Source organism: Topomyia yanbarensis, chromosome 3, assembly GCF_030247195.1.
Source record: "Topomyia yanbarensis strain Yona2022 chromosome 3, ASM3024719v1, whole genome shotgun sequence".
In the NCBI taxonomy this organism is placed as follows: domain Eukaryota; kingdom Metazoa; phylum Arthropoda; class Insecta; order Diptera; family Culicidae; genus Topomyia; species Topomyia yanbarensis.
Window position 1 is genome coordinate 83,853,125 of NC_080672.1, and position 16,552 is coordinate 83,869,676.

General features: G+C 43.4%; 2 protein-coding genes across 5 annotated transcripts in view; one reads left to right on the plus strand and one right to left on the minus strand.

Moving 5' to 3' along the window:
- The window catches only part of LOC131693092 (putative uncharacterized protein DDB_G0282129), a 100,724-nt gene extending 97,467 nt beyond the window's left edge, over positions 1 to 3,257 (plus strand). For all 4 annotated transcript variants that reach the window (XM_058980627.1, XM_058980631.1, XM_058980629.1 and 1 more), the window contains one exon: positions 1,083 to 3,257. In XM_058980627.1, the coding sequence (XP_058836610.1) occupies positions 1,083 to 2,562 (1,480 nt within the window). In that variant the 3' untranslated portion in view covers positions 2,563 to 3,257. The remainder of the gene's footprint in view (positions 1 to 1,082) is intronic.
- Positions 1 to 16,203, minus strand: part of LOC131693093 (uncharacterized) — a 141,001-nt gene extending 124,798 nt beyond the window's left edge. Inside the window, exon 1 of the mRNA XM_058980633.1 lies at positions 15,945 to 16,203. The gene's annotated coding sequence lies outside the window, so the exon portion shown is untranslated. The remainder of the gene's footprint in view (positions 1 to 15,944) is intronic.
- Positions 16,204 to 16,552: the final 349 nt, after the last annotated feature.

A 16,552-nucleotide genomic window follows, 5' to 3' on the forward strand; every position in this document is an offset into this window, starting at 1 on the left:
GTAGAACTGAAATTAAATGTGCATAAGACGAAGTACATGCTGGCTTGGGGAAGTGAGCGCGATAGGGAACAAACGGGATAATAGAGGGTGCAATATTACGATCGACTGCGACAAGTTTAAGGCTAGTTGGGCTTATTGGCGACTGCGCACAACAACACCAGCCGAGAGACCAGAAGGTGCATTATCTCCGGAAGTCGCGCTCACTATGTACTCCATAAAACTTTGAGATCCACGAAGCTGCAGCACCGCACGAAGTGCATCATGCACGAATCGCGGTAGTTCTCTACGGGCACGAAACGTGGACAATCCTCGAGAAAGACTTGCAAGCACTCGTATTCGAAAGGAGGATGCTGAGAACGATTCTTGGCGGTGTACATGATACCACGACTCTATGGTGAACCAAGTATCCGAAAGGTAGCTTTAGCTGGAAGGATAGGCGAGACACGTTGTAATACCGCAGCCCAACAACGCGACCAAGTAGGCTTTCACTTTCAGCGCGGCAGATACAGAACAAAGAGAAGCGCAGCGGTCATGGTGGCTGAACCAAATGGGCCAGATTCTGAGGAGAATTAGTTGCCTGAGATATTGGAGACAACAGGCAGTGAATCGAGTTTCATCGAGATTAAATCTTAGAGATGTAAAATCAAAAATCAGATTATTCGAATTAGGAATGTCATTAAAATCTTATTTTTCGAAAGATCTTGGTAAATTGAGGGAATCAATTCAATTATTTTGTTTTACTTGTTTTGGTTTAAGTGATCATCTTTCGCTGTTTAAATCGTCTTTAGCGAAATGTACGAAATCCTAAAAAAATTCTAACAGCATAGGAGGGTATTATTTTTTCTTTCGATCGGTATATTCTAATATGAGGGGATCTTAACCGATCATCACTGGAATTTATCAACTGATTTGGAATGTGTTAAAACGGTTAATGAATGCACCATTAGATACTAAGTTCCTAATGTTATTTACGACAACGTTTAGTTCTGTTTAGTGTTAGAAAACAGCATTACTAACCTCAAAAAACGATCCTGCAGTATCTTTACCAATGTTAACTTACGCCCCTAATTCTCTTCTTACAGCTTACTCAACATGCAAGCGATTGGTCGCAACAAAGCTTCCGTCACGCAGGATTTTCATAACGCGGGAGGCGGAAACCACAACGTTAGCAACAGTAGCAGCCGAAGCAGTAGCAGCAGCAACAGCACCAACCGGCTGTCACTTCTGGTAGCAGCATCCTCATCAGCATCGTGCTCACCATTGTCATCACCACCCTGGTGCTCACCGGCACACACGCCAACAGCTGCCGCTACCGATTGCTCAACAAACCACCATCCACAGCAATATGCGAAGAGCCCCACAAACAGCAATGTCGGCAGTACTCTGCTACCGTCGCCGCCACCAGTCAGCAGCCTGACTGAAGAGCACCTATCGTTGCTCCAGCTACTGGCCACTGCCGCCGTTGCCCAGCAACATTTGCAACAGAAGGCGACGTCGATGACGACCATCACTTCGCCTCCCGCGAGCCATCCTCAACAACAACAACAACCGAACCATCATCATCATCATTATCATCACCAGAATAGTACAAATAGTCAGAATTCGACCGGTGAGACCGGTTCGAAGCGACGTCGCAAAAGTAGTTCCCGAAAGGATAAGGAAAACCAGGACCACCGTCACCCGCAGTCGGTAACGCCTGGTGCCACGAGTCATAAAGTTATCGATCTGACCACGGCCAGCGGTGGTGCAAACATCGTCGGCAGTCCTGCCGAAAACGGAATTGAACGAAACAACAACAGCAGCAACAATAACAATAGTAGCGTTAACAATAAGAATATAAACGAAACTATTTTTGATAGAGTGTATAAGAAGCCATACAATATGTATTTAGCCAGCGCGTTCTGCAAACCGATCATCGAGAAGGAAGGATCCGATGGCAAGGAAAACTTTTCTTTGGCAGAGTTCCTTCGGAACCACAAGGAGGTTTCAATCAGCACCCTTGCTGCCAATAACAAACCAGAAGACGGTGAAGATGTGGTATTCGTTCATGAAGAAATCGGTCGTGTTAGTTCCAAGCAGCAACTAATTCGTACGGCCGACACGGACTCGAATCCCTTGCCAGTGCCGACAATGTGTCACGTCACCGCAAATACCGAGATCAATCAAATCGGTGACATTAGGGATAAGCACATGATTCGGTTGATCAGTCGGCGTTTGTGCTGTCGTATCTGCCAGAACCAACAGCGTCTAGAGCATGTGGACAACTGCCACTATCACAGCAAGACGTCACTAATTCTGCACAATCGGTGGCGCCACGGTACTTCCACTAATCCCCAGCAGCGGTGCAAACTCTGTGGCAGCCAGTTTGGTCATCGGTACAAACTAATTCTCCACCAGAGACTGAAACATCGTAGATCGCAAGGCAAAAGGCGGTCAGCGAAGAAGCCCCCACCGCCTGTTTTGGCCGCAAAAAAATGCACAAAATTGGTCAGCAAAAAGTCGCAGCGCAAACAGAAAAAGCGAAAACCTAAGAGCTGGTCCTATAGTAAGAAGCGGAAGTGAAGTGGTCTGGGTGCTCGGTCAGAATGTATAGAAAATCATCATTTTTATCGTGTGTATCACAGCGGTGGCTACACTTGTAAAAATACTTATAAAACTACGAAGAAATCCTACAAACTAGCGAGGAAATATATGTGTAGCTATTACACTTGAGTACTTCAAACCGTGGAAGAAATTCGGTGTGTGTTTTCGCACAAATAATTTTTACACTATATGAGCATACTCTGTGACCGAATGCTGGACTTGTTTTTCTTCTCATCTAACAGTGGCTCAAAATTATAGCCAGAGAACAATTCGGCTTAGCCAAGAGTGCAATCTATTTTTTTTTTAATTTTTATTTTTCCACCAACTAACACTCTCACTAACAACGTACAAAGATTGTTTGATTTAGAAGCCTGTACAAATCATGAAAAAGAAAAAAATAGAGGAAAGTTGATTCACATTGGAAAAATCACAATGTCAGAACAGGATTTTATTTTATTCGTTATTTTACAGTGAACTAGATACGATGTAAATCATATGTGCGAATAACAGAGGAAATAAACGTGTCATATACCCGCAAACAGGAAAGGGTAAATCGCAACAGAACAAGATAATACCGATTATTATATATTATTATTGTAACTGTTTGATCAATGTGAATTCTTAATAAAATGGTAAAACACAGCAAACAAACGAGAAGCGTAACTGTGAAAAAATTGATGAAAGGTGGGTAATAGCGGTAGAAAAAATATCACGGTCTCAGTCATCCTTGTCCTATGAAAAATTTATTTTGTCGCTTTTCTGCCGCCTCCTTACATCTACTGAATACACTTCTGTCTTGCATCTAATTCCCTTCTACTACGTCTCATTTATGTACCGTCCATCATCGTCCTACCTCTGATTCGATTTATAGTTACACCAGGAGTGTGCACCAGATTTGAAGCAAATTGGACAAGTCTTGGTACCAGACCGACGTGTTTGGTGGTTGTATGGGATTTTTCGAACATTTTCAGTTTAGAAGTGAAAATAAGAAGGATAATTTGTTTACCTACAACTTTGCCTAAAACTGAAATTCAATCAAACTTTCTTGAGAGAAATTAAGAAACTTTTAATGAAGATATGTCTGAGTCAGTTTTGTATGATGCCCGTCAGCGCTCCCCTCCAGTTGTGCGACAATTTCTCTTAGCGCACGATCTCAGTGACGACACGGCTTGTGTGCTGAAGCGAAGTCAGATCGCCACACGCCAAGCAGTTTCGATGAACCTACCAGACTTCAGTGGTAATGCCGAAGATAGGCCACTTTTTAATCGTTTTTTAATACATCATCCCAGGTGTGTGGATTTTCCAACGAGTAAATGATGTTACGGTTGTTCCACCCATCGAACGTTACGGGAGACGATTTGAAGTGGCCGACAGTAAGAGCTTACAAATTGTGCTTCTAATGCCTGCGGAAAGACAACAGGTCATGTAGACAAGAACAAACATGCTGCGAAGCCTCTTCAGCAGCCACCATTCTCGAGAAAAGCTGCACCGTACACCAAATGCAGTCGAAGATCTTGTTCAGAGTAATTGCGGACATTTTGTACAGACCATCGAAGGCGATTCAAACCTACACATTCCTTGATGACAACTCCGAACTCACGCTTTTAGAACAGAGTTTAGCAGACGAGCTCGGGTTGAAATGGGTTAGAAAGCCGCTGTCCATTAAGTAAATAGGTAAAACTACGAAGACGGAAGACAGATCACAAAGCACAAGGCTGCGAGTTTCCAGCGTAACAAATCCGACAAAGATGTTTGATCTCTCCGGTGTACGAACGATCGCGAATTTGCAAATTCGGTCCCAAACGCTTCTTACGGCGGAGTAATAACAGAGATACCACCCTCATGGGACTTTCGAATGGGTCCTAGTAGGATGCCAGCCCGCGAATCCTCATCGGTTTGAACAATGCCAGTCTCAGATATTCACTGTAGGGTCGCGAAGGACGGTCAAATGAGCCGATTGCAGTTCTTACGTCTCGACTGTATTGTTTTTGCTAGTTGCGTGGGAGAGAAGGACGCTGGGCTCTACGTAATCTATCAAACACTGCAGGATTGGCAGTGCAATCACGAGAAAAGTAAGGATTTTCACGAACTCGTCAAAGACTAATTTGTGCCGTAGGTGTTTCTAAGCAAGCAAGCGTGCACAATCAATGCTGGAATCCCTCACCCGACCCGTAGGCGGCTTCGAATCTGGCCTTCTGTGGAAGTACAATATCGTCTAACTTCCAGATAGTACAGCGATGACATTGCGGAGATAGAGATGTCTAGGTAACCGCATTATTAAGGGCTCACTTCTGGAGGGGGAACTGAATGCTCAAATCCATGATCACATTGACTAGGGATACATCCGCACGTTAAATGCGGAAGAGTTGGAAGTTGACCAACCTCGAGTTTGGTACCAACAAGGTCAGTATAGGATGCAGCAGCCACCACTTTCGGAGTTTCGCTAAACTCAATTCTATTAAAAGGTCCAAATCAGCTGACATCTCTTCTCTCCGTGCTGATTCAGTTCCGGGAGTTTCGTACAGCGGTATGCAGTGACATCCGTGAGATGTACTAGCATTGCCAACGTTTCATCTGGAATGCTTGTGAAACAGATAGCGGTCCAAGCATCTACATAGTGCAAGTAATGATGTCCGTTGCATGCTGCTCACCGAGTACGGCACAATACGTGAAAAATCACAACACATAAAGGTTCGAACAAGAACACCTGGTAGCAATTCGCGCCACCATAAAACAACACTATGTTGAAGATATGATTATGAGTGTCAAATCAGAGGAGGAAGCAATAAAATTCTGCCTTTGATATCTCTCAGTCGCCAGAGGCCTCTTTCACAACCTGGTACTGCTGAACCTCCTTCGCTTCTTTTGACGAATTCCAACTTAAGTCCTTATTTTTAACTACTTGAACATCATCCGTTTGTTGTGGCCCAACCGTATCTTGAACCTCATCATGCCCCAAGTTAACCTGACTTAGACTTCTTGAAAGATCGTTTATCTTGTCTTGCAGAACATTGTCCGAACCAACCATCCTCCAGATGAACTTGTTGAATTTTATCTAGTTTAAGTCACGTTTGATGATCCGACCTGACTCGACCAATTCTACTCTGCAATTACGTCTACCTAAGACTACCCGAACAACCGCTGGGGCCCATGCAGCCGTATTAGGATATCTGTAATCTCGTACTATGACACAACCTCCAACATTGAATTCAGAATTTCGGCTTCCATAATAGTTGATCCTCTGTGACTTTTGACTTTTCACAATATTTCGCTTTGCTGTTGTTTCCACCTCATTTCTTCTTGTAAGACGAATCGGTTTAAACAAATCTAAAGAAGTTTTAATATCTCGTCCTAGCATGACCATAACTGGAGATGCTTGCGTTGTACAATGTACCGATTTACGATATCCAATAAGAAAATTTGCTATTACATTCCGAACATCCTTGTTTCCCGCAGACAAACATTTCAACAGTGCGGACTTGAAGGTTAGCCATATTTTCAGCCTCACCATTTGTTGCCGGATGACCAGGACTTGTTTAAATTTGCTTGATACTATTAGCCGCCAGAAAACGCTTAAGGTTGAACAGAGAAAGCGCAAAAAGCGAAAACGAAAAAAGCAGTTTTTTCCACACCGTGTGTTAGATCTTCATAAAAATAAATCAGAAGTACTGTAACAACATTCTACATAAGCTGATTGATTTTTATGAAGATCTAACATACGGTGTGGAAAAAAACTGCTTTTTTCGTTTTCGATTTTTGCGCTTTCTCTGTCCAACCTTAACAGAATCCGCTAAAAACTGAGTGCCATTATCGCTCACAAGTTCATCAAACAGGCTGTTGAGATAAACAAGAAGTATCACTTTCTGTTAGCAGCAATTTATTTGTCAGCTCAAGCTGAAATCATCAAATTTAGTTTAAGGTTATGATTTTAATGTGTGTACCTTACAATTTAGTGTTCTTCTCCCAAGTAATTTTAAGGATCAGCAATCCAACTCGGAGTGTGTGAAATTAACTGTAATTACAATCAATCAGATTATAATAAATTCATTCTTGATATAATCGATACTACTGTCTGTTTTCAACTCACGCAAATACAATGTATAGTGGCCTTCTTGGCAATCGACACTTGGTCTTCAATCCAACGTGGTTCGCCCACCTAGTTAGGTAACTATTAGTTTAAGGTTTCTAGATACTAAGATTTCATTTTTTCACTTACTTATAGGTTTAGCTTAGCTTTTAGCAATTAAGATATAATGTAGTATAGGTTTAGTTTTAGTATAGTTCACTAGTTTTAGGTTTCGGTTCACTAGCAACACGTAAATAATTCGCAATCTCGCAATATTGTTTCCTGTTGTTTGACACTACGATCGACCTAATATCCTCATGCCAAACCGTACTGATGACAACTATTTAAAGCGTCGCTTTGGTTGGCGCTTTCAAAGGGCCTGTACACTTTCCTGGCGAATCGGTGATGGTAACATCCCGGCCCCCGTAACTCTGCGTATTGGAAGCAGTTTTACCATTTTCTTGAACATCTAAGATCGCCAGCTTGCACACAGGACGCACTAGAATGCCTGTCGTAGTCTGGATCAGTGCCTTACGAACTCTCTCATCTGTACTTCGCCTAAGTTCTACCACCTTTCCACGTATCCAATTATTCCGTTTTTTCCCATCTGCGATGAATACCAGATCTCCCACTTCGACTGCTCGCGTGTCCTCAAACCATTTTGTTCGTCTACATATAGTTGGAAGGTATTCGCGAAGCCACCGATTCCAGAACAGATCTGACTGGTGGCGAATCTGGTTCCAGCTAGATCGAAGGGCCAATCGGGAATCCGTTGGGATTGCGGCCGGTTGTTTAACTCCAATTGAGCTTCCCAGTAAGAAATGGTTAGGAGTTAAAGCCTCCTGCTCCGCTGACTCCAAGGGGAGGTATGTTAAAGGTCTGCAGTTCACGATACTCTCGGCTTCTGCCAACAGCGTTAGGAACGCCTCATCGTGTAACTTTCTTCCACTGTCTATACTGAACATTGCCGTCTTGATTGAGTATACCATTCGCTCCCATGCACCACCCATGTGGGGAGCTGATGGTGGATTGAAAACCCATTTGGTATGCTCGTTGGTGAATGTTTCAGCCAGCCCGCGATGAATTTGCTCCTGCAATATTCGCTCAGCACCCACGAAGTTGGTTCCATTGTCTGAGTACACCTGCAAAGGTGCTCCACGTCGTGCGACGAATCTTCGGAAACACATAATGCAGCTTTCTGCGCTCAGGCTGTGTGCGACTTCTAAATGCACTGCTCTTATTGTAAGGCAAGTGAACAGTGCCACCCACCTCTTCACGTCACTTCTCCCTGATTTAACCAATATAGGTCCAAAAAAGTCCAAGCCAATGTAGGAGAATGGCCGAACGAATGCGGATAATCGCGCAGTTGGTAATGGTGCCATCATTGGGGTTATTGGTTGGGATTTTTGTATTTTGCATCTCTGACATTGTCGGGCTATTTTTCTTATAGTGGTTCGAAGATGAGGAATATAGAAATTTTGCCTTACCTCGTTCACAACTGTTTCGTTGTTGGCGTGGTGATATCTTCGGTGATAATCGTCCAGCAACAATTGGGTGACTCGGTGTTGCTTGGGAAGAAGGATGGGATATTTCACACCGAACCCAACATTCACTTCCATTGGAATTCGCCCATTTCGCCGGATAACACCATGTTCATCCAATATAGGATTTTGACCGTATAGCTGACTGCTCTTACTAAGAGTACCCTGTCCTCGCGTTGTCTTCAGGATGGCACATTCATCAGGATAGCTTTCTAGTTGGCATAAACGCAAAATAGAGTTTTCCGCAGCAATTATTTCGTCTTGCGTAAGGCATCCTGTGGAGCGCGACTGTCGAGCCACCTTTGCGTTGGAGAGAAACCGGTATACATATGCAACTGTTCGCAGCAGCTTTTTCCAGCGGGAAAACCGTTCAAACTGTATAATGGGACGTTCTTGTATAACTAAATGAACGTAGCAAGGTCTAAGCTCTTCTTCTGTGCGCATTTTCTTAAGATTTGGCTGTTCCGGCCACATGCGTTCGTGAAGATACAGAAATTCAGGTCCAGTAAACCATTGCTTCCAGTTGAAGCCTGGGCTATAACCCCACTTCGTAGCTTTGTCTGCAATATTTATTTTAGTAGGTACCCACTTCCATTCGTCTACTTCGGTTAGAGTGAGAATTTCTCCTATCCGACATGAAACGTACTGGCTGTATCGTCTGCTGTCAGATCTAATCCACGCCAGAACGATTCTTGAGTCTGACCAGAAAATCTTTTCGTCAATCTTTATGTTGTGGTTCTCCTCTATGAAGCGAGCTAATCGAGCACCCAGTATAGCGGCTTGCAGCTCCAGGCGAGGTATCGACAGCGGTTTGAGCGGAGCTACCTTCGTTTTAGCTGATACAATGGCACATGAGATTGTGTTTTCCGGCAAAACGAAGCGTAGGTAAGCTACAGAGCTACATGCCTCTTCACTCGCGTCTACAAATATGTGTAGTTGGGTAGAGAGCTCGGCTGATGGGTTGAAATTCATCATATAGCATCTAGGAATTTGAATGTCAACCAAGGAAGGGAGAAATCCTATCCATTTCCTCCATAACTCGTACTCTCCATCCTCTATTTCGTCGTCCCACGATATTCCTGAGCGCCATATTCGCTGGATCAAAATCTTACCATGAACAGAGAATAGTGCCAATATGCCTAAGGGGTCGAATAAACTCATGACGCACTTTAAGACTTGTCGTTTTGTCGGTCGCTGTTCTTCTGCGATTATTTTCGCTATGTCTTCTCGCATCTGTGTCGAAAACCCGAGTGAATCTGCTTCAGTTAACCACAACATGCCTAGCACTCGTTCTTTGTTATCGCCTTTGTCAAGATCCAAATTTTTGACAACTGTTTTTGAAGGCGATTTGAGGTGATTCAACACTTCGGGTGCATTGGACAGCCAATTGCGGATTTCAAATCCGCCTTTCTGGTGGATCATCGTTACTTCTGTCGTGATAAGCTTGGCCTCGTCAATGGAATCGAAGCTATCCAAGTAATCGTCGACATAGTGTCCTTCGATAATTGCTTCGGCAGCCCTAGGCCACTTATCAGCAAATTCCTTTGCATTTCGGTTCTTGACGTACTGTGCAGAACACGGTGAACATGTGGCCCCGAAGGTGGCCACATCCATCAGAAAAATATCCGGCTTACGGTTTGGATCATCGCGCCAAAGAAACCGCTGGGATTGACAATCCTCCGAACGAATACGTATTTGGTGAAACATTTCACGGATGTCTCCGCTCACTGCTATGGGTCGTTGACGAAAACGAAACAAGGCACCTGGTAGAGAGCATAGTTGATCGGGGCCTTTCAGAAGGACCGAGTTTAGCGATATGCCGCATACGCTTGCCGCGGCATCCCAAATCAATCGAATCTTTTCGGGTTTCCTCGGGTTTATCACAGCTCCTAGCGGCAGATACCATATCCTGCGAGGGTCAGCCCTAGACAGTTCACTTGCTGATGCACGATGGGCGTAACCTTTCGATTGGTACTCTTTAATCTGCCTATGCAGATTGTCTTTCAATAATGGATCTCGTTGCATCCTTCGCTCCAAGCATTCTAGGCGACGTAATGCCATATGGTAGCTGTCTGGTAGCTCGAAGTGATCATATCGCCATAAGAGACCTGTTTCGTATTGACCATTCACCCGTTTTGTTGTATGTTCGAGAATTTGTCTTGCTCTCTTTTCGTCGGTTGGCTCCAAAGCTAGAGATAATTTCACCCCTGCATCTTCTTGACCGAAATACTGTTTCACCATATCATGCAAGCTTTCCTCCGGTGCATCCAGAATGTGGTAGGTTACTCCAACTGTGGTGTTCTCATAACTTCCACCATAAATGCACCAACCTAGGCGGGTCTTGGCGGCCACGGGGTCTCCATCACGTCCTTCTCGATACTTCAAAGGCAACGATAGTTTTAATTGGTCTAAACCCAAGAGGATACGCGGCTGAGCGCTCTTATAATCGTGTATTGGAAGGCCTTTCAAATGTGGATACTGCTCCATTAATTCATTAAGGTTGAGTGATTGAATGGGGAGATTTAGTTCAGACACGGTTCTGACTCGTTTTACTTGGAATTGGTTTCCTGTATTTTGTCCCGAGATACCGAACGAAACTTCTTGAGAGCCTGACTCACAACGAGTTACATTGCCTGTCCATTTCAGAATAAGTCCGCGTGATGGTCCATTTTCTCCCAATTGTTCCGCTAGCGACCGTTCCACGAGTGTCAATGAAGATCCATCGTCCAGAAAGGCGAACGTGTTAACAGAACCCATTTTTCCGTGAACTGTTACCGGAATGATTCGAAATAGTGCCTTTGGTGCTAGATCTCGGTGAGTAAGACTTTCTGAAGTTGTTGCATTTTCAGGTTTACTATGTAGGAGGCGGTGGTGTTTGAACTGACATCCATCAATCCCACATTGGATTGTAATTCGACAACGTCTTCTACCGTGCTGGTTGAGACAAGTGCGACACAATCGGTGGCTATTAACTTTTCGCCATCTTTCCTCCACATCCATGCTATTGAACAGTTCACAATCTTTTACGCGATGATTCACTTCTTCACATACCAGACATTTACGCGCAGGGCTGTCTGCCTGCGAACTCGTCACCATCTCTTCATCCGCCTCGGAGTGAGCATGAAGGAATCCACTATTTTGCTGTTTTGACTTGGGGTCCCTTTCTGAACGACGGTGATCAGCCTTACAGTCAGTAAGCGATGTAACTTGGCTAGCTGCGGAGACCAAGTGCGACATGAAATCAGCAAAGGTTTTCAAGGTGACGGTGTGTAGTGGTTGTTTATGTACAGCCCACTGGAGTTTCAAATGAGCTGGAAGTTTCTCCTCTAGCTCTTGAAGAAGAGACGGGTTTGTCAGATGAGCCTCCTGATTCGCTGCTATAAGGTGGTCACAGAGACTCTGCAGCTCCATTCCGAACTCCACTACTGTGTGTAGTTTTTCGATTTTTGGGGCCGGTGTGTTGCGTACCCGCTGTATTAAAGAGTTAATGAGTAATGCAGGACGGCCATAAAGCATTTTAAGTGTTTCCATCACTTGCGGCACGGAGCTTGGAAGAAGCAAGCGACTACGAACGGAATCTAGGGCCATTCCTTTCAGACAATGTTGCAATCTAACGAGATTTTCTGCGTGACTAAACCCACAGCACTCCGTCGTAATATCGAATTGGCTTAGGAACACTGGCCAGTCTTCTGGGTTGCCACTGAATTCTGGTAGGCCGCGAGACATTACGCGCCGTGCTGCAATCTGAGTTGGCGATAGATTACCAGCGTACATTTCTCCTCCGGCTTGCTCATGACTCAAAGTGTTGCCCTCCTGTTTGTACTCTGATAGCACAGGTGGCAATACCTCTCTGATTCTAGCACCATGCTGTCGGGAGATGGACCGTTCGCTGCTTCCAGAAGGTGCGTACATAAATGGTGACGGTGGCTCGGGAGTAGAGGCATGGTGCGTAGATTCTGACTGCTGGCTTCCAGACATGGAGTTTTTCCTGGGGGAGTTCGGTACAGTGTATCGAAGTTGCGCCTCGAGTTTCTGGGCATCGTTCCGATATGGTGCCTTACCATTATTAGCTGTACTGTTGAGAGCGTCCTTTACATCGTTTTGTATCCATTGAACAACCCTTTCAACACTGTTCCGACCCCTACTTCCTCTACTGACAATACTACCGCCATCACTTTTTGTATCGATTTGAACTTTCTTAAGTTCATATTTCTCTTGAAGAAAGGTTCTCTCCATATTTTCCTCCTCTTCCAGCTTCTTTCTATCGGCAGCTTCTTGTTCTAAGATTCGCCTTTTCTCCAGGGCTTTCTCCTGCAAGAACCGCTTTCTTTTGATTTCTTGCTCCTCCTCTAGTCTTTGGAGCTCCAGTGCGGCGATAGCTGAGCATCGCGACGATACAGTCCCTGATTCACTACTCACGACTAATGGCAGGCAGCTTGTGCACGTCCAATCGCGATGTTGAATAGAATCGGTGACACCAGCGCAGGTTAAGTGGTACCAATGATCACAATTGTCACATTGAACCAACTTTTCAGCCCAATCAGGGCGATTGCACACGGCACAGCTGCTGTTGTTGTTTGCCATCACACTGCTCGGTATAGGATCGTAGAATCCAATAAATTCTTGAGTTTGTTGAGATAAACAAGAAGTATCACTTTCTGTTAGCAGCAATTTATTTGTCAGCTCAAGCTGAAATCATCAAATTTAGTTTAAGGTTATGATTTTAATGTGTGTATCTTACAATTTAGTGTTCTTCTCCCAAGTAATTTTAAGGATCAGCAATCCAACTCGGAGTGTGTGAAATTAACTGTAATTACAATCAATCAGATTATAATAAATTCATTCTTGATATAATCGATACTACTGTCTGTTTTCAACTCACGCAAATACAATGTATAGTGGCCTTCTTGGCAATCGACACTTGGTCTTCAATCCAACGTGGTTCGCCCACCTAGTTAGGTAACTATTAGTTTAAGGTTTCTAGATACTAAGATTTCATTTTTTCACTTACTTATAGGTTTAGCTTAGCTTTTAGCAATTAAGATATAATGTAGTATAGGTTTAGTTTTAGTATAGTTCACTAGTTTTAGGTTTCGGTTCACTAGCAACACGTAAATAATTCGCAATCTCGCAATATTGTTTCCTGTTGTTTGACACTACGATCGACCTAATATCCTCATGCCAAACCGTACTGATGACAACTATTTAAAGCGTCGCTTTGGTTGGCGCTTTCAAAGGGCCTGTACACTTTCCTGGCGAATCGGTGATGGTAACACAGGCCAAAACGCGAAACACACTCCACCAATTTATCCAGAACGAATTCGGCAGTTCAACTCTTGGTAGGAAAAACTTCTACCCATTTTGAGAGAGCATCAACCACTATGAAATAACTCCAGCGGTTGATTGGACCAGCAAAGTCCACGTGAACTCTGCTCCATACATTCCTTGGTGAACTCCACGGAATCAACTCTGCTTTTGGCGGGGACTGACTGTGCAACACACAGGCTGAACAATTTTTCATAGTATTCTCGATGTCTTCATCGATCCTGGGCCACCACACGTTAGCCCTAGTAATGCTCTTACTCTTAACCATGCCCAAATGTGGTTCATGGATTTGTGACAGCACATTTTTACGGAGGGCTTCCGGAATAACAACTCTATGCCCTCTCATCACCACACCATCCTCCAATGATATCTTATCAATAAGCTTGAAATAAGGATTTTCCTTGAATCGATTTTTATCCACCGAACCTTTAAGAAAATCAACAACTATGCCAAAATCCAGATCTTCTACAGTCCTCAATCTCAACTCCGATACTGACACCAGTCCCCACTCTTCTTTGCTGATGAAATTTAAATAGGAATGAAATAGGAATGAAATTGGAAAGGAAATGGGCCCACCTTTGCATACGGCTAGCTGCTATCGCTGGAATACCTTTCTGAGAGTGAAACAAACTCAGCAAAGGTTTATGGTCTGTGTGAATAGAACACTTGTTCCGAGCCAAATTCAAGAAATATTTATTCACTCCGTACATTATTGCCAAAGCCTCTCTGTCAATGAGACTATAATTTTTTCAAGCGCATGGAGAATTCGAGACGCAAATTCCACTGGACGCAAAATCCCATCCTTTCCCTTTTGACTAAGAATGGTGGAAACACCAGCATTAGACGCGTCGCACGTCAGTATCAGATCCGCGCTTGGATCAAAATGTGTCAACGTGACATCACGACAAATCTCATCTCTAATTTTCTAAAATACTTCGCTGCAAGTTTCAGACCAAATAAACACTGTTCCCTTCTTTAGTAATTAGTAAGCTGGACTCATGAGATCTGGCAGGCCTTTGACGAATTTGGCAATTCACCAGCCCTGCAAATGCCCTAAACTCTGTCACGTTTTTCGGGACAGGCGCATCGCGAATGCAGCGAATTCTCTCGTCCGTCTTTTTCAGGTCGAACCTGTTAATTACGTAACCTAACGTAACCGGCTTACCCATGCTGTTTATGATGGCCAGACGAATTCCAAAAGCTATCATGAAGTTTTTTCTTAGTAACGGAGGGCCCTCCTCTGCAACCGCAGCTATAAGTACTCTCTAACGAATTGCATTATATTCTATGATCTGGAAAACGCGCACTACTTTCAACCACGATCCCGCAAACAATTTCAGTTTCCAATCCGATTGTTCCAGTGCATAACTAGAGAATTCTTCCTTATATAACTTATGAGAACTAATACTCACGCCTGCCGCATAATCTAACTCCATACTATAATCATTAGGGTGGGACAAAAAATAGATTCCAGCTCCGAGCAACTTTTTGGGTACCATTTGGGTCCTAGAACATCTGTGCAAATTCTTAGCTTGATCCCTGAAACTATATTTTCGCGCCCACTGTTTAAAGTTTACATGGGATTTTATATGGGAAATTTAACTTTCACAAAATAATTCCTCCAGGAGTCGCCCATTGCTTCCTAAAAATAAACCGTTATGTGGCTTTTGTAGGAAATTTAACAAAGAAACAAAGTCTCGAAAACTACGAAACGATCTGACGCTTGAGAAAAAAGTTATTAAGCTGAAACCAATTGATGCTCTGACGATTGATAAAATATTCTTTTTTTCTAGCACCACTGTTGTTGGTTGTCCAATTATATGCAATTTTGTGATGATCTTCTCTTAATGTGTCTAAATCATTTATCTATAATGTTTGGCCACTTCGCAAGAGTTTTGAGGGATAAATTGAGGCTTCTTTTGTACATAATAAGAGAAAGTTAAAGATTTTGTATATAATTCGACCGTCAGCAGCAGTGATGCTATGAAAAGTGAAATTTTCATCAATCTTCACGGCATCAATCGGTTTTTGCTTAATAACTTTTTCCACAAGCATCAGATCGTTTCGTGGTCTTCTAGACTTTGTTTCCTTGACAAATTTCCTATAAAAATCAGACATCTATTTATTTTTGGAAGGTAACGGGCGACTCATGGAAGAATTAATTTGCAAAAGACGTTTTCCCCATACGAAATCCCATGTAAACTTTAAACCGTGGGCGCAAAAATATAGTTTCACCGATCGAACTAAAAATTTGCAGAGTTGTTCTGGGAGCTAAATGGAACCCAAAAAGTTACTCGGAGCGAAATTTTATTTTTTTCATATAACCATGTCCCACTCTAATAATCATGCTCTGAAATTTTCACCTTAACTATAAAACTCACTTTCTTGGTTCTCCGTCATATTGTGGATGAAAAATTCTTGACACTTACTAATATAGTGCTGCTGAACCGCAATTTGCGCGTCCAGAGGATTCCACCACGAGTGGCGGATTGTTGTTGTTCTACCATTGACTAACTTTTGACTTCGGTTTTGACCCTGCTTGTTTTTTCCCTTTTATATAGTGAATCGCTTTATTTGATGTTGAATCTGCTTCGTATTTCAAGGCCATCTCCTGCGGTTTCTCCAGAGAAAGTGTTTCTTTTTCCTCACACACTCGATCGAACGCCCTACCAACTAGTCCATCAATAAACTTATTGACCAGATTGCTCTGCAATGCATCGCTAAACTTGCGAGATTTGTGATCCGTGCAATCCAGTCGTTAATTGACTCGGGGCGCCCTCTCCTCGTTGAGCTCGGAAAAATGTTCTTTTCTCTTTGTGCACGACGACCGGAGGCGTGAGGTGCGTTGACAACACTGTGCATAAATCTTTGTAACTTTTTCCTTTTACTGATCAGGAGTACACAAGTCACGAAGAAGCTTATCACCCTTATTCTTGTTTACGATGAATGCGAGATTCGTTCGAAAGCGATTCGTACGAATAGTAAGCCCATTTGATTTTGCTGTCGTAAACGGGAATACAAACCACTTTCGAACGAA